At 50.4% G+C, this 27,683-nt stretch overlaps 1 protein-coding gene across 1 annotated transcript; it reads right to left on the bottom strand.

The window, feature by feature from the left end:
* Positions 1–387: 387 nt before the first annotated feature.
* CLCN1 (chloride voltage-gated channel 1) lies at positions 388–26,208 on the bottom strand. Its single transcript, XM_090287620.1, has 23 exons — positions 25,951–26,208; positions 24,285–24,405; positions 23,720–23,851; positions 22,953–23,081; positions 22,621–22,754; positions 21,461–21,538; positions 20,425–20,503; positions 15,219–15,344; positions 14,819–14,903; positions 14,500–14,601; positions 14,095–14,179; positions 13,684–13,833; positions 9,355–9,424; positions 9,054–9,164; positions 7,796–8,009; positions 7,420–7,553; positions 5,339–5,583; positions 4,936–5,041; positions 4,585–4,664; positions 4,334–4,372; positions 1,635–1,739; positions 1,458–1,544; positions 388–879 (listed from the first exon to the last, which is right to left on the bottom strand). The coding sequence occupies exons 1-23, from the start codon at positions 26,128–26,130 to the stop codon at positions 535–537; spliced, it is 2,937 nt and encodes a 978-aa protein (XP_090143746.1). The 5' UTR covers positions 26,131–26,208; the 3' UTR covers positions 388–534.
* Positions 26,209–27,683: the final 1,475 nt, after the last annotated feature.

Below are 27,683 nucleotides of genomic sequence, written 5' to 3'. Positions count from 1 at the left end.
AGAGGGGGACTCCAAGAGAAGGGGCTGTGGCTAATTTGCGAATGTATTCTGGGGCCACCAGTCTACAAGGACGTGAGATGGTCCCATCTTCTCCTCCACTATGGCGCTTGTAGGGCCACAGATATCCTGAGGGTCCCTTCACCCACCTCTGTGGAGACTGAAGGACAGATGGGCAGGGCCAGGAAGGTGCTGGGACAAGAACACTGGGGAATTGTGGGGAAATGAGGAGAAGCAGAGAGAGGCAGGGAGTTCCCTGCTTACACTGGGGAGAAAACTCAGGGTCCTCCAAGGAATATATGGGCCCTTCACTGAGATGTCTGGCATTGAGGATAACGGCCTAAATAATTAATCAAGGCTAGTCCCTGCCCAAATTCATGACTCCTCCTCTAAGACTATCACCGTCACATTTTAAAATTCCAAGGAGGGGCCAGGATATGGGTGTGATGGCTCCAACTTTGGCACATGCCCTCTCCCACGGAAGCCTACCCTCAGGCCTGGGCCTATTGACAGTCTGATGGGGCGGTCCTGGGGTAGTCAAAGGATCAGTTCATCCTCATCCTCCTCATCGGTGGACCGCAGACTGGGGCCCTGCAAAATGTCAGCTAGCTCCTCCTCCAGTCCTGGGCTGTCCACCAGCTCCAGCTCCTCCAGTTCATTTTCTGCCTTGGCTGGAGCCAGGGACAGAGGGCCCTCTGGGGAGGGAGGAACTACGTCCTCTGGCTCAGCAGCCCCAGTTCCATCCTCAGGCTGGCTCCAGGCCTCCGGGGCTGAGAGCGGGCCCCCAGGAGTCTTTGGAGTTGAAGTTGTGATCCGGAAGCTGGCCAGGGGAGGGCGGAGCTGCACCCCTGACTTGGTGTGCCCCTCGATGGCCTTCTGCAGCTGCAGGGCAGAGGGAAAGGGGGAGAGGGTACAGAATTGGGAAGAGAAAGAAGATGGGGCAGAGTGAGAGGACCAGACACAAGAGAAGAACAGATATCATGAAAGGAAAAAGGAATGGAAAAGTCATAGAGTGACCGGAGGGATGGACCACAAGGAGAGACCAAAGAAGACAGAAGAGGGACAGAGAGGGGCATGACCAGCAGACTGCCTGCAGAGAAGCGACTCAAGGTTCCTGACCCCGGTCCTCCTTCGGCCCATTCCTGGTGACCTTCAGGCCCCCTTCAGCCACATCCCATCTCTTCCCTCTTTCCATGGTATGAAACCATGACCCATGCCCTGAACCCCAACCCCAACACATGCCGGCTATGGACGGTCACAAGGGCTACATCTGGGGTGATCTATGAACCCTTTAGGACTTTGCAGTCTTCTCTGCCTGCACCCCCAGATTGCTGAACTCCCTCCCCCTCCTCCAATTTCTTCATAGGAGATAGAGAGGGAAATGGGGGGGGGGTAAAACCATCCCTCCCCACCACACCACCCATTCCTCCCGCTGCTCAAAAGGCACACATCACCGTTACCTCCTCCAGCGCCAGCACGCCCCGCAGCTTCCCCATACTGGTCACGTAGGCGAGGTGGAGGCCGAGGAGTGAGAACAGCGTGTGAGTCTGCATGGAAAGGGCCGCAGGTCAGCACGCAGTGGGCCGCACACACTGCCCTGTCCTCCCAGCCACCCTGAGCAGTGGGCAAGGACTAGCCTTGTGCAGGGACGTCTGCTCCACCAGCTGGAAAGGTGACTGGTCGATGCAGCAGCAATCGAAGCAGACAGGCTGGCTCAGCTGCTCCTGCTCCCAGGCCTCAATCTGTCGGGGGCGGAGTGGGGCGGTCACCCAACACCACAGAGCCCCCTTCAACCTCAGGTGCAAAGGCGTGACCCCACGCAGCCCTCTTAGCTCTGGATCCTGAAGTATGCAACTGAAACACGCAAGAACTAGCAACAGGCCTCCCAGATCACTAAACCCCGCCCTCCTTCCCAGGGGACAGCCCCCCCTCTGTCCTCCCTCATCAGGCCCCTAATCAACCTTATGTGTCAAGCACTGTCACACCCTCCCTCTCCACTCCCCCCTCCTCCCCAGTCTCCCAAACACTTATTGCCAACTTATCTTTGCAGTATTCCCCCAGCTCCGGTCATACCCCCTGCTCCAGGGAAACCTCACTGCTTACCATTCCTCCCTCAGGGCTCCTGGCTTCTGCAGGGGCTGGGCTGCACTTCCCTTACTTGCACCCCCTGCACCCCCTCTGCACTCATGATGCTCCCAGGCCAACGTGCTTTGCCCCTTTTTCAATCCCTGCAGCATTCTGCTGGTTCCTTCCTTTCAGAAATGCCGTGGACTGCGCTCACTCTTGCACTGGCTTGGTCTCACCTCTGCCCCCAGGACACGAACTCCTGCAGTGTGAAGATGCCAGCCCACTTTCCTCTTACACAGTATGTCATGGCGAACGTTTGTTGGCTTTGAAGAGCTGTGCTTAGTGGATTTCAGGAAAGCCATCTTTTTTGTTTATGACGGAAGCATTAAAACAAGGAGGCCAACTCGCCTCTTGATCTTAGATACGATGGCCAAATCCCCAAGCTTTTGAAGAATCCAGCATGGCTCTGGCTTTCATAAGTGAATCTAAAATTTTCTGAAACTCTCCTCTTCCCCGACTGAAGGTTCACATGCGCTTGACTGGCTCTCACTGCAGGGGATGGTGACTACGCAGCAGGTATGTCTCGGGACATTTATTTATGACAGGCAGCTGCCTTGCCAACCCCGGTTTGGCTTGTTCTGCCTGCCCCTCCCCCCACAACCTTTCTAGCTTTCCCTAGTTCCATTGTTGTCTTCCCCTAAGGAGCAATGGCACTATTCAAATTGCACAGAGGAGGAGTTGGGCTTCTAACCTCGACTGCTGGTAGTATTCCAGGCACCCCCAGCTCCTGTCCAAGGGGCGGGGGATGGCTGCTCTTGGGTCTGAACTTGAAAAACCTCAGCCACCATTACAAACCGGAGCTTTAATTGTGTGTACTAACAGTGTAGCAGAATTAAGTCATAGCGGGGACTCCTGGCAACCTATAATTGAATTCTTTCAGTATTTCTGTACGTGTCACCTTGATCTGGTTTGAAAGCCATGTTCAAAATAATCTGAATTCTGACTCCTACTGGATCTTATTCCTTCAAAATATTGTTGAGTCACATGGGAGCTGGGAGCTGCCTAAAATAAAGTCTTCTTTGGGAAAGATATAAACTAAAAATGTAGATCTATCGTCTTGTTATCCCTGGAGGCACTTTATTTTCAGCGGTCATTAAATAGCCTCACTGATCAACTAACTGACTTTCTCTCTTCAGTGTGTTAACAACAATAACAAAAAGCATTATTATTGCTTTTTAGCACCCTGGCCAGGCGCTCCTTAATTGCAAATATAACCCACCTGGTTCCTGCTTGTGGCTGGAAGGAATGGCTTTTGCTTTTCCTCTGCGATCATCTCATTGACTTTTCCATAAGTCACTTATCCGAAGTATATGTATGAGTTTTGAGTGGTGGCAAGGGCACAGGGGGGTTTCCTTTCTCTCTTGTCATGCCCCACCCCTTCCTCCAACCCTGGAGTACTTTTAATTTTCAGCACATATTTATTCTGGATGTCCAATAAGATGTTTATTGTAAAATAATATGTCAAATAATAAAGCTCGGGTCTGCCTTCTCCTTGACTGATTAGAATGGCAGCTGCTGCTGAAGTCAGTTGTGTCTGCACCCCTCCTAGGGTGTGTCCCCATCCACAACTGCCCCCCCTCACTGCTGCACGTTCTTTTCCTGCTCACCCCAGGCCCATTCAGTGTGCTCGGCTTTCTCTCTCGTGGACTTGATAACCAGCTCTTTTGGGACATAGGCATTTGTCCCAAGAGACAGCACCAGCACTATCAATACCTGTCCTCAGACTGTGGTTCTCCCTGGTCCCGCCTCCTGGTATGTCCTGGCTCTCTGCTGTCTCAGGGCCCTGGTCCATCAGCAGAGGAACCTTCCCCAGGCGCTGATTTCACTTTGATAGCTTCCGGGTGCTTTCCCACACCGGTGTGTGTAAGTGCTGGTGTCTGGTGCCATTTTACTGCGTAGCCTCTGCCCGTCCAGAATGGGCCTCATAAGATCGGAGGCTCATCTGAGCGCAATGGTCCCGTTTTACGCATGGAGACTCAAAATAGCCCTCTTCTGAGACGATGATGGTCCTTCTGAGAACACCACCAGGTACCGCCCACTCTGCGCAATGTGCCCACCACTGTCTCCATAATCACACTTCCTTTCCAATCTCAAAATGCTTTCCTGTCCAGATCGCCTCTTATCCTTAACGCACACGAAGAAGATAGAGATGAGTACTAGCTTCATTTGACAGAACAACCTACCCTGGGTTGCTATTTCCCTTCCTTACCTCTTCAGGTGACATGTTATCCACTAAGTCCGTTGAGTCCTAGAGGAGAAAGGCAGAGGTCCGAGTTCTTTCCTAATGGAACCACAAGCACGATTCCCTGGCCAGACGCCTCCTTCCCAGCTCCCCGTCCCTTCCGTGTGATGAAGGCTGTCCTTGGGGGCACCCTTCCCCTCCTGGTCTAAGGACCATGGATTTCTCACTCTTCAAAGACAAGCTCCCTTCCCCCCCTGTCCCTGCCCCTCATCCCTCACCTGGCTTGCTTTCTTCTTTGTGGGGCGAGTTTTGCCCAGGAAACAGCGCATCAGAGACTGAAAAATGGAGCGTCTTTGCCCTGAGAGGAGTGGGGAGCAGATGGAAATGGAAGCCAAGCCGTTCCTACCCCTCCTGGGAGGAAACGGCCATGGGCTCCCATGGGGCCCCCTGACACTTGGCCACCTCCATAGACACCTCTCTTCTATCCTCCTAAATCAGCCCCCGCCCCACTGCCGGGGCAGCAATATGGAGACTCAATGAACAGGGAACCTCTCCCACCCCCTTGGCCCCCTCTCCTCGCAGCGGCAGCTCGTAGGCTGAGTGCCCCTGCGTGATGGGAGAATCTTCACCTGCAGGCTCGGGTGCTTCTGGCTGCTGCTTGAGGCTGGGCAGGGGCCCATTGGGCTCTTCAGGGGGCAGGGGAACCGTGGGGAGGGGGTGAGGAGGAGGAGGCAGCTGTAAGAAACAGTAAAAATCCTCAGTCCCAGCGAAGGGGCCGCCTGGTGCTTTCCTGTCTTTGCCATAAAGCGGTGTCCTGGGAAATCCACCTAGTTCTGTTCTCCTCCCCAGTTCAGAACTCCTGTATCCCTCTGAGCGCTCTCGGGTACCGTCATTCGCAGCCTCGGCTCCCTGAGTCCTTTGGGGCAGGGGCACTGGTCTCTTTGACTTTCGCTATGACCCACCTCCACTCCTCTCTCTACTCACCCTGTGTCCCAGTCTCTCCTGTCCCCGAGACCCTCCCAGCCCGGTCACCTCGGGTTTCCCAGAGAGGTCTTCATCGTCATCCTCATCCACAAAGGCGAAGGACTCGGGCCGGCCTGGGGGTGAGCAGTCCTGGCGCCCCACCCCCGCCGGCCGCGCCTTCCCGTCGAAAGGCAGCTCCGACAGCTTCCTGGCCAGGTCCTGAACTTCCCGCAACCTCCGCTCCGGGCACAGGTGACGCTGCAGGAGGGCCTGCAGCTCGCACCGCTCCACGGAGCCCAGCAGGATCATTGAATCTGCCGGGGATCCGAGGTCAGCCTGAGGGCCTCCCCGCCACCAGCCCCCCAGCTTCGCCCTGCCTAGCGGGGTGGAGGCCGGGACCGAAAGCCTGAGCCCCCACTGTTTTTTTTTTCTTTCAGCTTTTACCCTCTCTTCCTCAAAACTCAACTCAAAAATCTCGCAGGATTGACCTCATTCAGTTCCTTTTATTTCACCCATTTAGCACTTGAGTCCTAACTGATAGTACGCTAATTGGTGCTAATTTGTACTTATTTTGATATAGCCCGTTTGCAAATAGGTGAACTCGGTATTAAAAGAGGCGAATCCAGCATGTCTCAAAACAGAACAAAACAAAACATTAAAAGCCATTCGCCTAAGCTGAGATGTGAATATACTTAGAAAGAAGTCTACAAGGATATCTGACGTTTAATTATTTAGAGTCTGGATCCTTCTGGGATATGAATGAAATGCCTCCTCTTCCTGGGAAGGTCAAAATTCTGCTACCGCAATTAACATTTCCATTAAGTTCTAAGGCTGTAACATGGTGGCAGTGTTACTGGGATAAATCTTACCCTTATGTCTTCGTTGTTTTCATGAAAACCCTGCACCTCAGCGGTTGTAACCCCGCCCCAATGAAGAGCCCCCTGCTGTGGAAGCCACTTAGAAAGTTTAAGATTTGGGAAAATGTTAAAACTAACCTCACTTGAGCAGTGTGGATCCTCTGATTACCTGAAATCAGAACTAACCATTTTAGTGGCTCCAAATGGCCCTCCATGATCCTTCCCCATTACACCAATTAAGACAATGGGCAACTACTTATTTTCTATCTAGTCAAGATCTTTAAGGAGGCAGTCTGACGGAGAAAGAAGTTACAGCCTCTATCCTCAAGGAATAAGGAAGATCAGACACAAACATATAAACCACTATAAGAAACAATACGGAGCAGGATTAGTGCCAGCAGTGGGCAGAAAGGATGGTGAAGGAAGAGAAGCGTGAAATCACAGCTTAGGAAAATATTTGACTAACTAGGAAAGAGAACCACATAAGGGGCTGTAAGACTTACAACTGAGCCTTATTATTCGTGGATTCCCTATTTGCGAATTCACCCATTTGTAACCCAAAATCAATACTCCGGATGCTTCCGCCATTCTTCCCAGATGTGTTCACAGCAGCTAAGGCTGAACAAAGTGATGCTATACTGTTTTTTTCCCCTCCAGGTCTCACATTGCAAGCAAGCGTTCTTTTTGCGGTTCATTTACTGCCACGTTTTTCACATTTTTGTGATTTGTGTTGGTTATTCTGCTGTTTCAAACTACCCCCAAGCATAAAGGCTGTGATATGCCTTATGGAGAAAATAAATGAGTTAGATTAACTTTGTCTAGGTATGAGCTATCGTGCTGCTGGTTGTAAGTTCAATGTTAAAGAATCGACAATATATACATTAAATAAGGTGTCTTTACAGAGAAGCATGCACAAAACAAGTTTATGCATCAATTAGTGGAAGAAATTCTTGTGACCAGGAGCTTGCAGGAACCTAACCCTGTATGTCCTCTAGGAGTAACAGTTCAATGTAGTATCCTTAATTCAGTGCTCATGGTGACTTTATAGAACATAACTACAATGAATAATGAGAATTGACTGCATTTCTTTCCTTGGTTTTTAATTGTATTGTAGTGCTTGTGTTATAGCTGTATTTTACCTTCCTCAGGATGGTCATGTCTCCTGAGGAGGACAAGCTGGGTCTCCTGTAGCAGACTGGGTGACCTCTACAGACAGGCTCACACCATGGTGCCTCTATGGAACCTAAGTTCAGGTCGCTAATTCAGGAGTCAGTTCCCTTTCTTCCCACTGACCTTTTGAATCAACCAGTGGTAAAGTCTTGGCTGTGGTGGTCTGGAGCAGGGTTTGCAACTCCCCATACGTGCAAGAAGCTGAAACAAACTTCACATCACGTACCATGATGTCTTCAACAAAGATGGTAAATTTGCTATGGAGGGAGAAAGCATGGGGGAGGTTAGCCCCACCATATGCCTGTCCCTGAGCAGGCCCTTCCATTCCGCCCATAAGGTTTGCCATTTTGTCATTCACAATAGGTATCAAGTTCATGGGAATATAAAAATAAGTCAAAAGCAGTGCTTGCAAACATTGAACCTAACTTCCATCTCCACCTCAGAATCTCCCATCCCCACCCCCATCAAAGCTGAACTAATTCCAGCTGGGGCCCCTGACCTGAGCTGGTTCCAGCCAAGGTCGGGCAAGTAGGGAAGCTTCTTGACCTGGATGATGCTGTCATAGAGGGAGGGCTGCAGGCTCTGTGCCACCATATTGGCCAAGATCACAGCCACCATCATGGGTAGGATGTGAGCAATCTGACCCGTTAATTCGAAGCAGATCACAGCTGTGGAGACCGTGTGGGATACTGCCCCGGTCAGTGCTGCTGCTCCTAGAACGAGACACAGGAATGCATTGGTGGATTAGCACTGCGATTCCTGGCATGCGGGGCTCACGGGGATGTGATGGGAGTGACACCGAGTAGGTCAGTGCCAACACTCCTGAGATAACCATGTGTCAAGAGTAGGGGCTAGAATGCTGAACTGTTAGAAAATCATCATTTTGATTTCATTCCATGACCTTCGACAAGACACGAAATCCTTGTGTGTGCCCACATGTTCATTTATAAGATGAAGATAGTGATGTCTTTTCTATTCCTGGTCTTTGAACATTTGTATCATTTTTAGCAGAGCATTTTAAAACCCAGTTTTAGTCTGGGCCTCAGGTTTTGAGCCAACAATTTATGGGAGTGTAAGGTCATCATATGAGCAATAAAGTTGGTTAGTGCTCCTATATCGAGATGTTATGGTATTTTGATGAAGAGAGAAATGAGAGAGGAGGTATAACAATTCTGGGGATTTATTTTGGTCACTATGTTAGACATGGGTTTTGGTTGGAAGGGATAATAGATTTAATGAAAAAAGTATTAAAGCGTCATAGAATGCTAGGCCTATTAAGGTATCTCAGAAGTCACTTCAGAAGAAACAAAGGCTCAGAAAGGCAGCTAACATGTCCATGACCACCCGGGAGACAAGTGGCAGGGATGGGCCCAGAGCCCATGTTTCTTAGCTCTTAGTCATGTGCTCTTAAGTCCCATCAAATCTGCAAGGTGAGAGTAGGTGACCCAGTCACCTGCATCGGTGTTTCCATGATTCTTTGGACCAAACATTCAGACACAATCCTAGGTGATGTTACCCCTGTTTCATTTAATCCCCATGATCCCTTTTCTACAAAAGAAACTAAATCTCATAAACATTCAATAAATGTTAACGAGAGTCAGAACCAAGGGTTGGTTCTTTGAACAAAAGTTGAATTAAATAGCATTAAATTAAGCCCATATTCTGTAACCTGGTATGAAGATGCCATGGGAAAGCTGGAGTGTGGGCACGTTGGAGGGATTCGACACTCAGTTTCAGGAGGGTGGAATGTGTCTCACCGATTACTGCATAGCCTCCAGGCAGGATCTTGTAGATGATGTCATCAAATAAGATACCGTCAGGAAATATCATGGCCATGATCTCTCCTACCAGCCTTCCAAATGCAGCTCCTAGAGCCAAGACAAAAGGAAGGCAGGCGCGGAGAGATCCAAGTTCCTCATCCTCTGTATTTTCAGAGCTAAACCCTCCGTGGGTGCTAAGGCCAAACACAAGCCCCCAGCACGGCAGGCCTGTTCTTATTTTCCCAGTAACCTAGACCGCGGCTCTCAGCACGATCCCAGGCTCCCCATCAGAACTTACCGAGGACAAACACAGGCATGAAGCCTCCGCAGGGTATGGGCATAGTCGTGGCCACAATGGACATCCAGAACTGGGGTAAAAAGAGGCATCAGGGCACCCTCTCAACTCTGCCCAACACACACACATGCACACTCGACCCCCTTCCCACTATCCTCCTCCTTCCTGCTTCAAGAGACACAGACATGCTGGGATAGCTCATCCTCTGAAAGCCATTGGGTCTGCCCCACTTCGTCCAGAATCAAAAAGCATGGAATTCTCAGGCTAAGAGATCACCAAGATGGCACTATCAGATAGTTCCTCCAGAGGGTTACCCCTCCTACTCGGAGTGACTATATTTGTCTTCAGGCAATCTAGAACAAGGAGTGGGGCCTCGGAGGTCCTCTGTCACTGCCCCCCAAAAGGCCCTAGCCCATTGTAGCCTCTTCGCTACAAAAGTTCACCTCAGTAGAAGAGCATGAAACTCTTAAAGCCGAACGATGACTTTTCTCGGTCAGATTGTGTTTCTGAAAAAGATCCCCAGTCGGAAATGGCAGACACCTTAAAGTCTAGTCTTAGAGATTTACCGTGTGAGTAACTGATCTTTAATGCAGCTACTCACAAAGCCATTTACACAGTAAACCTCACGGGGGAAACTGGCCTGAGGGTCCTGCCTGAGCCATTTCCTGTAACTGTCAAATCCCTTTAAACAAAGGATCTGTCCTAGCCATACTGGAAGGGCACTTTGAGAAAGCCAGGTGAGTCAGCCCATGTAATAGAAAGGATCTTCAAGGTTAACTTTTTCAGGTGGTATTCCCATAGAAACGGGGATAATTTTAGAAAAAAGCAATACGTGCATTTTGTGGCAAAGAATGCAAAAAAAAAAATTGAGAAACAGAGTGAAAAAAGGAGTAGTGCTTGAACTTTTATAAGACATAGTATGTAAATTAAGCAATAGATTTACATATCACTCCCAAAATCAGTAAGCCAACCTTGGAGAAAGGACCTCAGACTAACTGGGTGAAAGAGGGTAGCAGCTAAAGGTCAGAACAAATTGCTAAGATCATATTTTTTATAATTAAAAAAATGGCACCAATTACCTTGTAAACTAATGAGGAATACATCTCTTAATTTCCTGAACCTTAGAAAGAATTCCCCAGAGCCGGGGGCTGACCTCCAGAGAAAGTGCCAGAGGCTCTGAAAAGGTTTCATCCCAGAAACTCTGAGATGAAGCAAAATACATCCTTCTTCCTGTCAGAATAGGGCTGTTTTGAGCAGCTGAAAACTGAAAAGTTAAACGTAGAAATGAAGAGAATACGGACTGAGAAGTCGTTGAGTGTAGCTTGTTGTCTGCTTTTTCTCTGGACTGGCACTGTGCTCGGTGAATGTGGGGAGGATGTAGGTAGGTCAGTAGAAAGGAAGGAAAACACGAAAGAGGGAAGAGAGCTTCGTCAACTAATATTCGTGCAAAACAGAAAAAAACCTTCTCGGAGCTGATATTTGCTGAAATACCCAACAGTACCCTCCAGCTCAAGGCGAACTTGAGGTTAAACCACAGATGTTCAGGCACCAACCACTCTGGCTGGGGACAGAGTTCCTGACTTGCAGTTTAAGCTTCTTAAGCGACTCTGACCTACACCCGTTTGAAACCCCTTGAACTATTCCATACCACGTCTACGGCATGAGTATATAAGGGATTTTGCAAAAGTATAGATTAGTTGGCTCAGGACAATCTAAAAGCTTCAGTAACACAGGTAATAGGTGGCCGGTAGGTCTGATTTCAGAGGATGAACTTGAGATTAGCCTCCTAGAGGTAATTGTAAGAACAAGTACCAGGATCAGAGAAGACATTGAAGTATCAACTCCTATAGAATGAAAAACAACGCAAGATTAGCCAACAATTTGAGCTATTAGCCCACAAAAGGAAAGCTCCAGAAGCAAGGTCCGTGTCGTGGAACACAAATAAATCCCAAGGTTTTAAAATGCAGAGACCTGGGAGACTGGAGAGCCATGATCCCAGATTCCTCTTTATTTAGACCCTTCACAAGAAGAAGCCATGTAAAGATCAGTCAAAAAAGAATTCTGTAGAGTCTCGGGCCACACTGAGAACTCTGTGATCCTCAGTAATCACGTCAGACTTACTGAAAGGGAAACTGGGAAGTTGTAATTATATTCACACTCTTTGTAAAAGCTCCTGGCTTACAACATAATGATACTTGCCATGTTCTAAGCTTGAGGAAGATGGATGTTCCTCTCTGTCAGCATTATAAAAGTTCTGAACTGAGAATGTTATCAGCCCACACCAGTATTGCCAGAGGCCACATAAATTTTAAGTCAGACTGTGGAAAAATAGCCACTTTTATGTTTTGATTTGGCTATGTAGCTGATTGCCTGCGCTCTGGAAATAATAAGGGTATGTTTAGGTGTCCAAAGATAGAACAGTGAAAAATGCAGTCATAGCTAAGTAATATCACAGATTTATAGCCACGAATGGTTTTATGTTTATAAATGTAAAAAATCATAGGCCTGATGCAAATGGTCGGGCTCAAAATATTAGCCCAAGAAGTGAGGAAATTTCTTTTCCTGATACATTTATGACAGAAGCATTTTCAAGGATGCAATTCCACTGAATTCCAGTGACATACAGTCGGGTCTTCCTTTATGATCCAGTAACTTCCTCAGAATAAACTTTAACTCATAAAGTAGTATCCAGATATATACTTGGGAATCCTGGGAGGTGAGGTGAGGGGTGGGAGAAATGTTGAAAAATATACATTGTTTCTCCAAAAACTTTCAAAAGCTTGACATTTTTAAAGTATAGATGTCCCCTAAGTTACCAGATAGCTCAGTCTAGAGCAATACCAGAAAAACACAATTATTATCACTGAACACTAAATTCCGAGATGCCATCAAAACTGGAACTTGGCTACAGCAGATGGGTTTCTATACTCAACAACAAGGACAGGAAGCTGAGATTTATAACTTAGAGAATATAAGTGCATAATGAACACCCTCCCCTCAATCCCTAATAAGACTTTGAGAACTGCTTTATGATAAAAATATCAAATCTTTTGAAGGAAGAAACAGAAAAGTGAATAAGGTTGATATGCAAAATGTGGAAGCGGTAGACCCAACTGGTCAACCTGGAGTGACAGAGGGAAGAACACAGAAACCTACAATGTCCGAAAACGTAAGTTACAGACTTGGAACCTGGTGTGTTAAGCACCTGGTACCTTTAATCATAAGGTCATTGACCAGTACATCAAATGAGCAGCAACAAACAAAGAAGGAAATAAAAAAAAAGTTTTTCAACCATAAACCTAAGATTTGCCAAAGATCAGCAATCAAGTATTATATACTTGGCATGTAGAAAGTTATATAATAACATTTATTGATTAAATGAACCCACTGCAGCTATTACAATATAAATATTACTTAGTGACTCGTATCCTGGGGAAACACAGATTCGTATAAAGTATCATGAATAAGTTAATAGCAAGGTATTCAGAAGCACAAAAGTTCAGAGTGGACAGACTTTTAAGTAAGAGCCCAAATATACAGAGGAAAGTGCTGGATTATTCAGGCAAGACATACTATTAGTAATAAGGCAATCATCAAGAAAGAAAACTATGCATTCGGCAATAGTAATAGATGTCACAACAAGAGTTGGAAATAAAAATGTCTTTGGATAAGGCAGTAATTGAGAAGTCTCTAAATACATGAGCCTTGACGGGCAGATATGAAAATGAACTGATGTAAAAGAGAAATAAGCTTTCGTTTCCAAATTGGAGTTAGAAAAAAGTGAACCCTCACAGCCTCATTAGCTTATAGAATAATGAAACTTATAAAAATTGTTTATAGTCACTAATAAAATAGATTTAAGTATTTTATCTCTTTTTCAGTTTTTGAAATGAGATTACCACTCAACTGGGGGGAAACAGATATGCAAATCATCTAAAATGGATAATCAGGTGCGTGGAGAATGGAGTGTTAATGATCTAACATGTAGTGGGGGGGATTCGGTTAATTTATCTGAGGTTTCTACAAAGTTATCTATTTTGCTGAACTACATCTTGTCCTTGTTTATGTGGCTGCGGTGAGGTCTTAATAATTTAGCAAGTGGATCCTTCGGAGAGGTTACAAGAATTATGGCAGCCTCACTAAGGTGACATGAACGGAACAGTTAACCTAGATATTGGTTCACTTCCATAGACAAGTAGCCTGTGCTGTTTCATTTTCGATTGGATGAACCCCAGAGGGAGTTTCACCCTTTCTCATCCTGTGCCAACCGTGGCTTCCTAGGCTGAAAACAAAGAGAAGCGCAGGGAGCCAGGAGTCGGTGGGGAGAGGTACCTTCATGACAAAGAAGAGGAGAATGATGAGGACAACGTTGACCTGCGGGTGGATCCACACAGCTGACCGGCCCAGGCTTTCGGGGTCACCTACGTGTTTCACCCACGTGTTGTTGTCAAACAGGGTGCTGATGGCTTCGCGAGGCATCAGCTGTACAAGGAGGAAGCAAAAGAGGGTAGTTCTCCAGGGATGCTCTTTAGAGAAAATTGACTGCCGGGTTCACTTTTGGGGGGTCCTTTCTGCTGTTTTCTCAGGGACGGATTCTATTCTTGGCCAAAAGCACACGTGCTCAGAAGCCTGAGAGACACTTGTGGTGTTTCCCCTTTTCCACGTGGCCCCATCCCGGCTTAGTCCCCGTCCTGTCCTGTGCTCGGTGGCCTGACCCCACCCTCAGAATCCCCTGCAGCTGACCTCTCCAGCCATGAATTGACCCATTCCTGGTGGAAAGGTGAGCGAGGCGATGACAAAGGTGACAATTCCAGGATAGAGCAGGCGGCTGACAAAGAAACAGAATGAATGATCCCCCGAATTCAACCCACTCACAGGGGACACCACAGCGAACCCTGGCCAGCTGACATTTCCTGTGGTCCACAGTGGTTTCTGTTCTTTAAACACAGAGTATTCTCTCCACGAGCATGCCATCTTTAAAGGGGAAACCACACCGCCCTTCCCCTATGTATAAGTATCACGGCTTCTGTATTTTGTCACAAGCCACCAAAAGGCATTTAATGTCCTCCACAAAGACTGACAAAGAGGAACTCGCGGAGAAACCAGAAAGTAGTAAGTGGGGAGGGCTGAGGAAGGGCGGGGACTCACTGCTTAGCAAGAAACTGGCTGAGGGCCTTGTGCTTCCGGATGCCGAGCGTGACCTGACGGTGCAGATACACAAAGACAGCTCCCAGAAACCCACAGCAAATCCTGAGGGTGTAAGTGACACAGAAGTGACACCCGCATCCCTCGGACCCAGCCGCGGGGGAAACAAATACCAGGCATCTGCCTTCCCTTTCTACCCACGTCCCCCCAACAATGTACAATTCATCCATGCACGCCCCACCTTCTTCCCAGCTTGGGTCCCTTCAATCCAAAGCCACCCCCCGACCTCCTCCCCACTCCCAGAGCAGGTGACCGCACTGACCCAATGACAGCAAAGGCTGGGAGTTCCTTCAGGTCAAAGGGGAAATCCATCCGGAAGTTGGTTCTGAAGAGAGCGGTGATGGTGACTGCAGGACAGGAAGGCCCAGGACCACGGCGGGAGCGTCACAGAAAGCCACCGGGAGGGAACCAGAGGCGATCAGCTTTAAGGCTCCACTGCTTTCTTCCTCCAAGCCCAGTGTGTCCTCTTCTATTTCATTTCTTTTCTCTCTGCACAGCCAGTACTCCGCTGCTCCATGACCTATCTCCTTGTCTTGTATCCTTGGTCCACTTCCCAGATAAAGCCATCCGGTCCTGTTCTGCACTGCCCCACAGAGCTTCCCCCCCCGCTCCCCGTGACATGCCTCCCTAGTCACAGGCCTCCCGCCCGGGGCCCCCGTTACCAGCATCCTTGTTCCACACGGCCAGCACGCGGAAAACAAAGGCGCTGAACGTGGCTGCAAAGAACCCTCGCCAGTAGTTGTGCACAGCGAAGTAGGTAGAGGTGACCTCGATGCTGAACAGCACTCCTGCGGGCGACCCAGACTGGGGGTCAGGTGCGGACCAACGCGAAAGGCTCTCCCCCACACCCTCATCATGGCAGCAGCGTTTTGCAGGCCAGGGATGTGGTTCAACAGGGTACAGAGAGGAGGGGAAATGGGTGGCCCTCAACCCACAGAACGTGAGGGTCAGGTCGTCATCTGTCCCTTAGCCAGTAGGGTTGGGTGAGAGTCCCCGATATCAGAGAGCCACAGGGATTTAAGGGTCATTGATGATTTTCTGCAGAAAAGGTATGAGAGAGAAATCATCCAGAGCAGGTGCCCACCAGAATGACCCCGCTGGGATTCTCCTTAGCAACCCACCAATCCCTCCCCCTCCTACCATGTACCACCGTGTACCCCAGGGCAACTCTGTAAGGAAGAGATAAGAAAAATGAATAGGAAGGGTCTTCCCAAGAGCTGACAGAACTCAGTATTCTCAGAAAAGAAAGTAGGGGGTTCATCCACATTCAAAAAATTTGATAATTTGACTTAAAAGGACCAAAACAAGGGGGAAAACTAAGAGGCCAGAAGAAGTTAAAAATAGTCGTGCTTACAAAGGGTGGGTGAGGTAGAAGGAAAGCTAACTAATAGTCCTAAGTAGTACTGTTTCTGGGAGGAGGTGCTGGAACAGAAAATTAGGAGGTGGGCAGATAGAAACCCAGCAAGGGTCAGTGGGGATGAAGTTAGGAACCCTAACAAGGGCGCAGAAAGCAAGATTCAGGAGAGGAGAAGAAAATAATCTTCAAATATATTAGATGAAAAATAAAATTCAATGAGAAAATCAGCAAAAACCTAGCCAAGCCTTGTCTTGATCAAAAAAACAAGGGAAGGAAACCAGCGAAATGCAGCCCCTAATGAGATGATTGCAGAAGAAGCCTGGATCCAAGAAAGACCATGGACCAGGTGAGGCTGGTCTCCTTGGTCTCCATGGTGACCGGTTGCTGTCCTATAACCCGCCCCCCCAACCTGCTTCCCTCTTCAGCTGGCACCTCACATCCTAGCCATTTTCTTCTGCCTATTCTACACTCCAAGTCCCATCTCTCAAATCCCTCATGACCCCCACCCCTCTCTTCTACAGCTGGCGGTCAGTAGTTAGGGTAAGTCACTTGCACCAAGAGGAAGGTGGCCTGACAGTTACTCCTTCATGGAGTGGCCACAGCATTTTGGCAGAGGACAGCTCAAATGTCGCCTTCTCTGGGAAGCCATCCCCGATCCCCCTCCTGAACCAGGCGGAGAGCGTCTCTCTCCTTTACCAGTAACAGAACCGAAGTCGGCTTTAATGTGGGTATAAACTGTCCAACTTACGAGTATTTTACAACCATTTTTTGAAACCCTAGGCTAGATTTCTCACGATGTGGTTTCCGGGACACTGCCACCAATTGTCTGTCACTGTGTACTCAGGAATGATGACTTATTTTATTTTATTGTATTAAAGATTTTATTCATTTATTTCTAGAGAGAGGGGAAGAGAGGGAGAGAAACATCACTGTGTGGTTGCCTCTCATGTGCCCCCAACAGGGGACCTGGCCTGCAACCCGGGCATGTGTCCTGACTGGGAGTTGAACCGGTGACCCTGGTTCACAGGCCGGATGCTCAATCCACTGAGCCATACCAGCCAGGGCAAGGACTAATTGTAATATTAGCCAGAGCCAAATAGAAAATGTGCTACTGAGGAAAGAACAGTAAAAACACAAACAGCCTCTGGGAACGCTGTGATCTCTTCAGTTCGGCAGTTGCGCTCTCTTCTCCCGCCCTGGATGTTCTTCTTGCTTCTCCTCTGCCTCCTTTGTCTCTGCCCAACTCAGGGCCTTGTTCTTGGTCTCCTATTCTTGCTACTCACAGATACACTCTTTCTCTCAAGTTCATTTATGGCCATAGATTCAACTACCACCTCCAGGCTACTGGTCAACTAATTATGTTTTTAGCCCAGTTCCTGAACTTCAGACTTACCAACCCAGCTACCTATTTGATATCACTTGGATATGGCACAGGAACTTCCAATTTCATGCATGCAAAGTGAAAATTATCAACTCCCCAGACCTGTTTTACTTCCTAGATTCCCTATGATTACTATGACTAGCCACCCTAGTTGTCTTGTTGTAAACTTCAGAGTTAGCTGAGGTCTCTCCTCTCTATCCTTCACACCCTTGTGATGACCCACTACCAGGTGACATCAATATTACTTTTTATCACCCATATATGTCATCCTCTCCTCTGTATCTCCTGCTGCTGCTCACTTCAGTCTCTCATTATCCAGTACCACAACATGGCAGTAGTTTGCTTGTTAATCTTGGATTGAACCTGTTAATCCACAGGCCAGTTCTTTCCTGCACACACACGTCAAAGGGATTGGATCACCATGCAAAGTTGGCCAAGTCACTTCCTTGTTCACAATTTGTCCATGGCTCCCCTGCACTATGACAGCATCCCCCAAAGTCAAGTCCGGGAGATGCTATGAGTCCCTTGAGAAGGTCCTTGCAAAAGAGATTCTGTCGGTGGCCAGGTAAGAGTGGGCGTTGGGGGACTGGGTAGAAAAGGGGAAGGGGTTAAGAAGTACAATTTGGCAGTTACAGAATAGTCATGGGGATGTAAATTACAGCATAAGGACTATAGTTAAAAATGTTGTAATAAATATGCATGGTGTCAGGCAGGCACTAGGCTTATGGGGGTGGGGGCGGTGTGGGAATCACTTCCTAACCACGATGCTATACACCTGAAATGAATATAATATTGCATTTTAACTGTAATTGAAAAATAAAAAGTTTAAAAAAAGAAAAGTAAATGTAAAAAGAGGATTCTGTGGCAAATGCTGAATTGGAGCCACATTTTAGATGTTCACAATGCCTATCAGCCTATCAAACATTCTGGTACTTTTCCATTAAAGAAAACAGCATTTTCCAACTTTTTTGATCTCAGAACCTTTTCTACATGTTACATCTATTAACACCATGAATTGTGTTCTGTAAAAACACATGTGGGCAAGTTCTAGCCCAGAGAATAAATAAAATCTACTTTCTTGCATGAGGTCTACAAGAGCCTTCATGAGTTAGCCCCATTTACCTGACCAGACTCATTTCCTATTATTCCTCCCCTTACATCTTTTAGCAATACTCACTGACTGTAATTATAACCCCCAGGTCTTTTTTTAAAATCCTCACCCAAGGATGTGTTTTTGTAATTGATAAGAGACAGAGAGAGAGAGAGAGACAGCGATCAGTTGCCTACTGTACGCACTCTGACCGGGGATCAACCCACAACCCAGGCATGTGCCCTCACTGAGAATCAAACCCACAACCTTTCGGTGCACAGGATGATATTCCAACCAACTGAGCCACCTGGCCAGGGCATAGTCCCCAAATCTTGACCCTGCGATGCTGTCTCTTTTGTCCAGAATACCCTCCCTTCACTGTCTTCCTTAAGTGTCAGATCAAACACTATCTCTTTCTTTTTAATTTTTACTTGGGGCGGGGTGGGGGGGGAAACCTTGTATTTTGTTCCACCTATTTATGCATGTGCCTTGACTGGGGATTGAACCTGCAACCTTGGCTTATGAGGGTGATGCTCTAACCAACTAAGCTAGCTCCAAGCCAACACTGCCTCTTTTGTAAAGCTCCATTGCCAACGCTCACTTCCCAGCCCGGCAGCTTTGCAGAAGGCTCCCACTGCATGTGCCCCGGCTGCCACGGAGACATTCCTAAGAGTGATGGGCTGCTTGCTTGCCTGCCAGGCTAGCCCTTCCAGGTGAGCCCCGGGGGAGCACAGGATCCATCAGCACAGGGCCCAGAGGGCAGCACAGAGCACGCGCAATGGAAGCCAAAAGAGGTTTTTCATTTTGGTAGAAGGGTGAAGTCTGTTTCTTTCAACCATGTTAGGAATTAAGAGTTGAGTAGATAAGGCATAAATTATCTTAATACTGTTTTCTTTCAGAGGTATCTATGTTCATAAAATGAAACCAGTCAAGTCATGTTATCTGCAAATCCATTTGGTATTTGCCACTTAATACAAACATTCTGAAAATGGCATCTTAACTTTCCAGCACCTCACGTGCTCTGGTGTCAAGAGCCGTGTTTTGTTTGTTTGTTTGTTTGTTTGTTTGTGTGGGCTTTAGAGTCATGTCTTATCTGTAGCTTTCCTGTGGTCTTTCCCGTACTCTAGATAGGACCAAGGAAAACCTTCCTCCTTCAATCGGAGACAGAAAAATCAGATTCTCTTCTCTTTTTAAAGAACCTAATTAAAAACAAAAGTGAAAACAAAAATTTTTTTTTTACCTGTCTAAAAATGTCCTTTAGATATTCTGGATTTGTAAGGCAGAAGAGTAAATAAAGATGAAAGAAGGTATGAGATTTCATGTATGTAGAAATTCCAACATCCTACCCTTCCTCAATGGGGACAAATGACTGTAATGACAAGAGCTGACGACAGGCCGGCAGGTGGGGTGCCCGCGGAGGCGTCTGCTGACCTCATCTCCTTACGCGACGCCCGCTGGCGTGGCGTCAGGACAAGCGAACATGATACATTTTCATTAACCCCGAATGCTCCTTCATATATCATTCCGGGCCAAGCCACCTCAGGACCAGAAGACTCCTCTATGAAAGCGCGCATCACATTTTCACAACTGAAAAGATACCTCTGACCACTGGTGCCTTTAAGAAACATGCTTTTCCTGCAATGTTGTTTCTCTGTCAACTTGGCGTCCTTTCTGTCGCCAACGAACCCAGTGACTGGTTGATATAAACTCTGCTCTGTTAGTCTGGGTACAACGGATAACGACGATGAGGAAATAGCACACACCCCTGCTTTCTCTGACCACGGCTCCTTGTCAGTCATCCAGGACAAGGCAAGTACTATTCTCTCTCCTCTCTAATCTCAGCCTCGCGCAGCTTTTGGCAGGAATGCATGTAAAGTGCTCAGCATGTGGCCTGCACACAATAAATGCTCACTAAAAGTTAGCTATTCTTGTTACACTGTTGTTTCGACTGGTAATGCTCGCACTCGGGGATGCTAACAACTGTCTGGGGAGCAAGTCAGGTAAGCGGCCTGGAGTGGGGGAGGGGGGTAAATCGCTTGCCTCCAAGTGGGGTCCCGAAGCAACAGCCGACTCCCACAGCACAGCCCACCGTCAGCATATCCGTGTAATAGTACGGCTGCTACTAGGGGAGAGACAGACCGAGAGAGGAAAGGGAGGGGCGGGAGGGGGCACCGAGGGAGGGAAGGAGAACAAGCAAGGGTGGGGAATAAGGCAGAAGGGGAGGCTTGAGTCCCGGGGAATCATGGTGGTCCCGTGGCCCCCTGCTGTTCCCAGGCCAAGACAGGAAGTGACCTTATAGCGCAAGGCCAAACACAGAAAATGAAATAAAAGTTAGGTCAACGTATGGCGGGCAGGTAAGCCAGTAAGTGATTGCCGGACTGAGGCTGGAGGTGGGGACAACCAGGGAGAGGGGTGTCAACAGCAAGAGAGACAGGAAAGGACTTCAGACAAACAGCACTATCAATAGAGCCTGCAGGAAATAGCCGCCAGTCTCAAAAGAACACACAGGCCTTTGGTAGAAAAGTGGGGGTGCCTGGAGCCCAGGAGCTGAGGGCCCACCTACCAGTCCCTTCGGTGAGCAGCCCCTGTCCCCCCAAAGCTGTGGCAGCCACCCAGACCCCCCTTCTAAGTCATGCTCAGGAAACAGGGGTGGGAGGAAGTGGGACTTGCCTCTGACAGGGGCCGCAAAGCAGCGTCCCACGCCCACTGCGCAGGCCGACACCGGGAGGTCAAGCTGCCCAGGCAGGGTCTGCAACAGAGAAGCGCGTGGGACGAGGGGGGCAGGGGGCTGGGGGAAAGGGGTCGTCGCAAGAGCGACACAGGGGTGGCGCAACACAGGAGGGAAGCGTGGAGGCGGAGGTGGTGTGGACGGGCAGGTTAGCAGAGGAGCGGCCCCAGTGCAGGAGTGCAGAACAAGAAGGAGGGGGACATCACAGGGCAGACACAGGCGGAACAGAGCCATCCGGTGGCGAGGACAGGTGGTGGCGGCGCGGATCAGCGGCGCGGCCAGCCCGGAGCACAGGCAGCCCTCCTTGAACACACACAGCGCCCCCTCGTCTCCCTTTGTCAGCCTCACCTCATAGACCCCGGAGAGCACAGACATGAACTTGCTCAGGACGGCAGCACAGATGCTGGCGATGTGGACGAAGGGGCCCTGGGAGAGAGACAGGGGGGCGGGGTCAGGAGCCGGCGTCCCGATGGGAGGCTTTGCGGCATTCTGCGCGCTAACATTTATCGCTCCAGGCACTGTACAAGGCGCTGGAAACGTAGACATGAGTCACACAGAGGTTCTGTCCTCGTGGAACTTCATCCCAGAGAGAAAGGGAGCTGATACGCTGGCATTTTATCACTTCAGAAAACTTCAAGGGCTGGGAAGAAATCGAGAGAGGGCAGATTGACAGACAGGACAGATGAAGTGGGATGGGGATGTGTCTAGAGCAGGTGCTCAGGGGAGGTCACAAATGAGTAGTGTCATATTGAAAGGAGGGCTCAGGAGGAAGCGTGGTCCAGGCTGAGGTCTTAGCAAGCGCAGGAGCCCTGACAGGGACAAGCTTTTATGCTGAAGGGACAGGAAGAAGGCCTTGTCACCCCAAAACAGTGAGTGAGGAGCAGCCTGGGAGGACAGAAGAGGGACAGAGAGGAGCCAGGTCCCCAGAGGCCTGCGAGGCCCCGGCGACAACTTCGGATTTTATTTTAGGAATGGAAAGCCATTAGAGAAGTTCTTGAGCAGAGGTCAGACATGACTGATTCCACTCTGAAAAGATGACTCTGGCTGCTGTGTGGCTTATCGAGGGTGTCAGGACAGGAATGCACATGCGCTCAACCTTGAAGAAAGCGCAGCCTTCTCTAGGTCTCCGCTGTCACATATTAAAACGAGGGCATCAGTCTGGAGTGTCTCTAAGGCAGTGCTCTTCAGCTGGGGAAGATGCCCCACCCCCACCCCCAGGGACATTCTGGTTGTCATAGCTGGGGGCTGCTACTGGCATCGAGGAAGCAGAGGCCAGGGCTGCTGCTAAACATCCCACCGTGCACAGGACCGCCTCCCTGAACCAATATTATCCAGCTCAAAAGGGCCCAGGTTGGGGGCTGCTCCAAGGCCCTCCCAGCTCCCACGGTTCCGTTTTTCTCCCTGATTTCCTTTGCGCCCTTGGCCCCGGCTCTGCTGCTGTGCCCTTGTCCACGTCTGCTTCCAGAGCCACCCTGTGCCCAGCTGGCACCTCAGGGACTGCCACCTACCTCCTTCCCCACAGGAATGCCACTGCCCAGCCCCGCGGTCAGGGCCACAACCTTGGCCACGAAGGCCTTGAGGGTGAGATATTCCTTCAGGACAACCCCACGAAGTATCGTCTTCATTTCGGGGATCCCAGAGCCTAACAGGGTTACAAGATGATGGTGTACAGGTTCAGGCTGGAGGTTAAAAGGGAGATGACCGTCCAGACGGCGGACATGGGGATGGCGGGCAAGGGCTGTCAGTGGGGCTGCGGGAGGGAGGGCTGGGGTGGACGGGTCAACAGGAGATAAGATTATGCTGATGAGGTGGCATGGGAGGCACCCTGGGGAATTCTCACCAACAGCCTGGGGAGAGATGAGGTGGCAGAAGAGGGCGCTGAAGAGGATGAGAACGAGTGGGAAGGTGACCCAGACCAGGTACTGCAGAGGCAGGTTGGGTTGCATCTGGTAGTAGGTCCACTTGTAGGCTGCAGAGACACACTCCTGGGCTCAGTCTGGCGTGGATGGGAGTTTGCCGCCACCCCCACCCCTACCACTCCCCACCCCGCCAACCCCATCCCCGCACTCCCCGATGCTACCCACTGCACCCCACCACACCGCACAGGAGCGTGCTCTTGCCAGGCTTATCCTGCTGAATTTTGCGAGATGGTACTATTCTGACGTTCCATGTGCGTGTGAAAGCTGAGTTACTGGGGATGCCCTGACCCATTTCGGTTCCCACCATTCGTAGGTGGTGGAATCCCTGCTGCAAACCACAGTGGACCTGGGACTGAGGCCACGATGTTAGAGGCCACAGAGGGGACCAGCCACCCCGATTTGCCCGGAACCGAGGTGCTCCTGGGCCCCAGGATGTTCGGTGCCCAAACAGGGCAAGTCCTGAGAGAACCGGAGTGAGTACAGAGGGACATGCAGAGCTTGGCTGGTGGCAGGTGGAAGGGGCAGGAGGAATGGATCTGGGTCTGGTCTGGTCTGGTCTTGCTCTGGGTCTTATCTCCTTTGTGCCACAGGCCCCTCCCAAAACTCTCCCAACTTGTCCTTGGTAGAAACCACAGACACGGTCACAGTACGGGGAGAGGCCGAGGGGACAGGGCCAGGCGAAACCTACCCTGAAGGGTTTTGGCGCTAACGTAATCCATGCACCAGCTAACCAGAGCCATCAGCAGTCCCAGAAGCACCAGAAAGATCCAGTCTTCCCCCAGTTTCCTTCTCACCACGCGTCCCAGGCGGCAGAGACAGTCTAGGAAGCAGAAGGGGGTAAAGAAGGTGGTAACTTGTCCCCACTCAGGCGTCGGACTGAGGACTGGAGGGGAGATCTCATCTCCATTCCTCAGTCACATGGGGTCTTGTCTGTGTGTCTCGTTTCCCGAGGTTTTCTGCCCTTCCCTGCCAGGTGCTGCTCCTTCTTCCAAAGGCACAGAAGGCCAGTTTCCTACTGGGTCCTTGACTTCCTTTCTAAAACTCATTTCTTGGGGCTGGGTGGGAGGGAAAGTGGGGAACAAAGCAAGGTGAGAAGAAACTGGGGAGAGATGCCTCTCTTTAAGTTGCCTCCCGGGGAGGAGGGCTTTGGGGTCTACGTGAGGAGGGGTATATGCCTTGGGACATCCAGACGATTCCCCAAAGTCCTGTCTGTCCTTCTGGTGCGCACCCCTTTACTGCTCAGTCCCCAGCACCTTGACATTTAGAATAGTGGTCCTCATCTGTGCTGTTCATGGTAGCACTGGAGCCCATCTTCCTGGGCACCCCCATGTCCTGCTCCTTGTCTGAGAATTGCCTCTTGTGATGGCCGTAGATCTGGATGGAGGGAGAAGGGGGAGTGTCTGTCTTGTGGAAGAGTCAGAAGGAACAGACAGAGGGAAGCACGCAGACCCACAGAAACAAACAAACAGCCTCTCCAAGTCCTGGGTGTGGAAGGTCTCACGTGGGGTCTCTCTGTGGCCCTCCCTGCCCTCAGCTCCCAACTCTGCAACCGCACCCTTCCCTCTCTTTACCCCTGCCTGCCCCTCCTCACCCTCTCTCTCCATCTGTGCTCATCTTGGTCCGTGGAGCCTTCATCAAGGAGGCCAATTCCTACTCTGAAGTAGAGACAGAAGAACTGTGCGTCCGTGGCCATTAGAAGTTTTCTCTGTCCCTGCGTATTTATCGTACCTCAGCCTGTCTCTCTAACATCCCAAGATCCGCACCCCCTTCCCTCCTAGGCTGACATGGTGACCCTTGGTTGCACAGTTCCTCCCTACATCTAGCCTTACTGGAGGCCCCTCAGTTGCTCCCGACCTTAGAAAAAGCCCACCCCTCACTTCCAAGACCTGCGTGCCCGGGAACCAGTCCTGACAAAGGTAAGTCAACCCACTTCTTCCCAGAGCAGGGTAATCAAATGCTCCCCCAAATGGGAAGAGGGTGGAGGAGCACCCCTCAGATCTGGTAGCCGTCCGCTCTCATCCCCAGGTAGAGCAGGTGTGTTCGGGGTGGGGGGAGCAAGGGCTCTACCTGCTTTTACCCTGCCCCACCCCCACTGCACCAACTCCCTCCTCTGGGGCCGGGGTCAGGCCAGGCCATGTTGCAGGTTCTGGGAGAGCCTGGGTAGAAGAGATCTGATTTCACAATATGAGCAGCCGAGCTGAAGCCCGAGTAGTGGACAGGCACGCACTAATTGCCCAGCTCACGGCTGTTTCGTGTTCTGGAATGAGGTTAGTGATCCAGGGTGGTAGTGTTTCCGTCCACGCCCCACCTGGGACCCGGCGCGAAGACACTGCCTACCAGCGGCGCTCAGCGCGCGCCCTTCCACGAGCTGCCTCACTCCCTTGGGTCCCAGGCTCCCTTGAGGGAAAGGGGTGCTCCACACCAAGCCCCGGGGACCCCTGAAGGGGTCCCACCTGTGCTGGCGGGCTCAGGGCTAAGCACGCCTGCAGAGCAGGGCTGGGGAGGGGAGGGAGGCGTCCCGTGGGAAGGGGGGCGGCGCGTGGGCCTGGTTAACAAGAACATGCGTGTGCAGGCTGCTGCGTGTGGGCGAGGGTGTGAGGGAGCCCGCAGCGCAGAGACGGGGGCCCCTCGGCCAGCCGCTCATGTGCTTATGTAAGAAGCACGGGCTCCCGGGGCCTGTGTGGTTCTGCCAGCCCGTAGGATTGGGGGGATCTGCTGGCAAAGGTTGTATAAAGGGACGGGCGTGTGCATACAGAGCTGCGCCCCACCCTCAGAATGAGCGCATTGCCATGCACTTTTTACGCTAAAAAAAACAACAACAGCACTGCTCCTCCTTTTCACCCCACTCCTCATTTCCCCCCCCAATCCGTCCCGCCACTGGCTCCTCCCACCCGCCGCCCCCTCCCCGTGGGGCTTTACCTGTGTGGGGTGGGCGTTGGGATGGGGGCCGGCATCCCGCCGGTGCCGGTGCTGGAGGCCCCCATTCTCAGAGGGCAGTCCGTAGCTGGTGCAGTGTTCGAAGGGCATGTACTGGTACTGAGGGGCGCTCCCCCACCAGCTCTGTTCGCCCCCGCGCCGCTGGGACTCCGGGGCTTCCATGCTCCCTCCCCCGGCCAGGCCTTGGCCTGCTTGCCCCCGTCCTGCCCCCAGGACAGCTCCTTAAGCCTGTCCTCTTGCCTGTCCCCAAGGCGTCTGGGGCAGCATGCCCACCCCCAGCTATTTATAGCTATCTCTCCATCACATGACCCCCCCACACTGCCACATCTGATCTGCTTGGGGTCGAAGCAGGTGTGAGCGCAGTGCGGGGGAGGGGGTCGGGGTGAGGACCTGAGGGACAGCCCCACAGGGAATCCCCTCAGCTGGGCAGCAGCGGGGTCCCCCTCCTTAGTCACCAGGAGGTTTCCAGCCCCAGGCCATGGTGCCTCTGTAAGGATCGCCCAGGCCAAGAAGGAACACTGCCTAGCATGCTCTCAAACCTGTGTGTTCCCAGAGCGTGTTAAACCCACACCAGTTAAGTGTCCCGTGTCTCTCAACAAATAAGAAATAAAAAATAAAGTAAAAAGCGCCCCATCTCTCTTCTCCAGTTAGTGGCAGGTGAGGCCTGGATGCCGGACAAAGCAGCGCCAGGGGCCAGAAGCATTGGCCAGTAAGCCACCTGGGGAGGAACTGCTGCGTCTCTGCTGTCAGCCTGCTGGGCTGTTCCCAGGGCCACATCTAACCAAGGCTCGGCCCTCACCTGTCCCACCACGTCTCCCACCTGTCCTCACCCATCCAATATTCCACTTCCTCCTCCAGCTCTGCCTTTTCTGTCTGCTAGCGGCTGCTCATCAGGCTTCGGTGCCATCCCTATCCCTGGGTCCCACCTGATCTCTCACTTACTGGGTTGGGGGGCGCTGTGGGAATCAGGGGGCAGAGTCTTGGCTTTGGTACGTCTCCTACTTCCCAGACTGATCAGCGTCAGCAGCCTGGATCTATGGGGAGGGACGGAGCTTCTCGGTGGACTGAGGAGCACCTGCCGGTCTCTCCGGTGGGGTCGGATATCAGGGGAGGGTAAAGGGGAAGTGGGCCAGAGGCCCAGAGGGGGTACTATTTCTCATAACAAATACAAAAGATGATGGAGAAGTACTTTGCTCTTCTTCACTTCTTCAGGTCAATACATCCTTTTTGGTCAAGGATAAACTATCTGGCATCACTTTTTTTTTTCTTTTGCCAGTTTTTCTAGGACATTCTTTCTCCTGTGAACTCCTCACTATAGAAGGAAAGTTAGAAACATGAGCCAGTGTAGAGTTTAGGGTCCATCACCAAGTGAGGTCTGCCCCAGGACAGTCCAAGTTCAGGCACAAGAGGGTAGGGACACTAAACATCTGACCTACAAGTAAATTTGGATGTAGGCTAAACGGGTATGTCCAAAGCAGATGGGAAGATACAAACCATCAAAAGCAAATTTTGTAACACAAATCCTCCAAGCCTGAAGGTTTATAATCCACCCGCAAAGAGAAACATGTGTGCCTCTGAGGGACTGGAAATTCTGTGATATCTACCATCTCTGTGGGCAGGAAATAAGGAAAGAGTTTTAAGGGGTTGGTGTGAGATGAAAGGAAGACTGTCTTTAAGAAAATACAGTGCCAATGTGAAGTTATATACTTTTGGCA

Source organism: Furipterus horrens, unplaced genomic scaffold, assembly GCF_987537825.1.
Source record: "Furipterus horrens unplaced genomic scaffold, mFurHor1.1.pri manual_scaffold_9, whole genome shotgun sequence".
NCBI lineage: Eukaryota > Metazoa > Chordata > Mammalia > Chiroptera > Furipteridae > Furipterus > Furipterus horrens.
The sequence above is the reverse complement of the archived record's forward strand: the minus strand, read 5'-3'. Positions and strand labels throughout refer to the sequence as shown.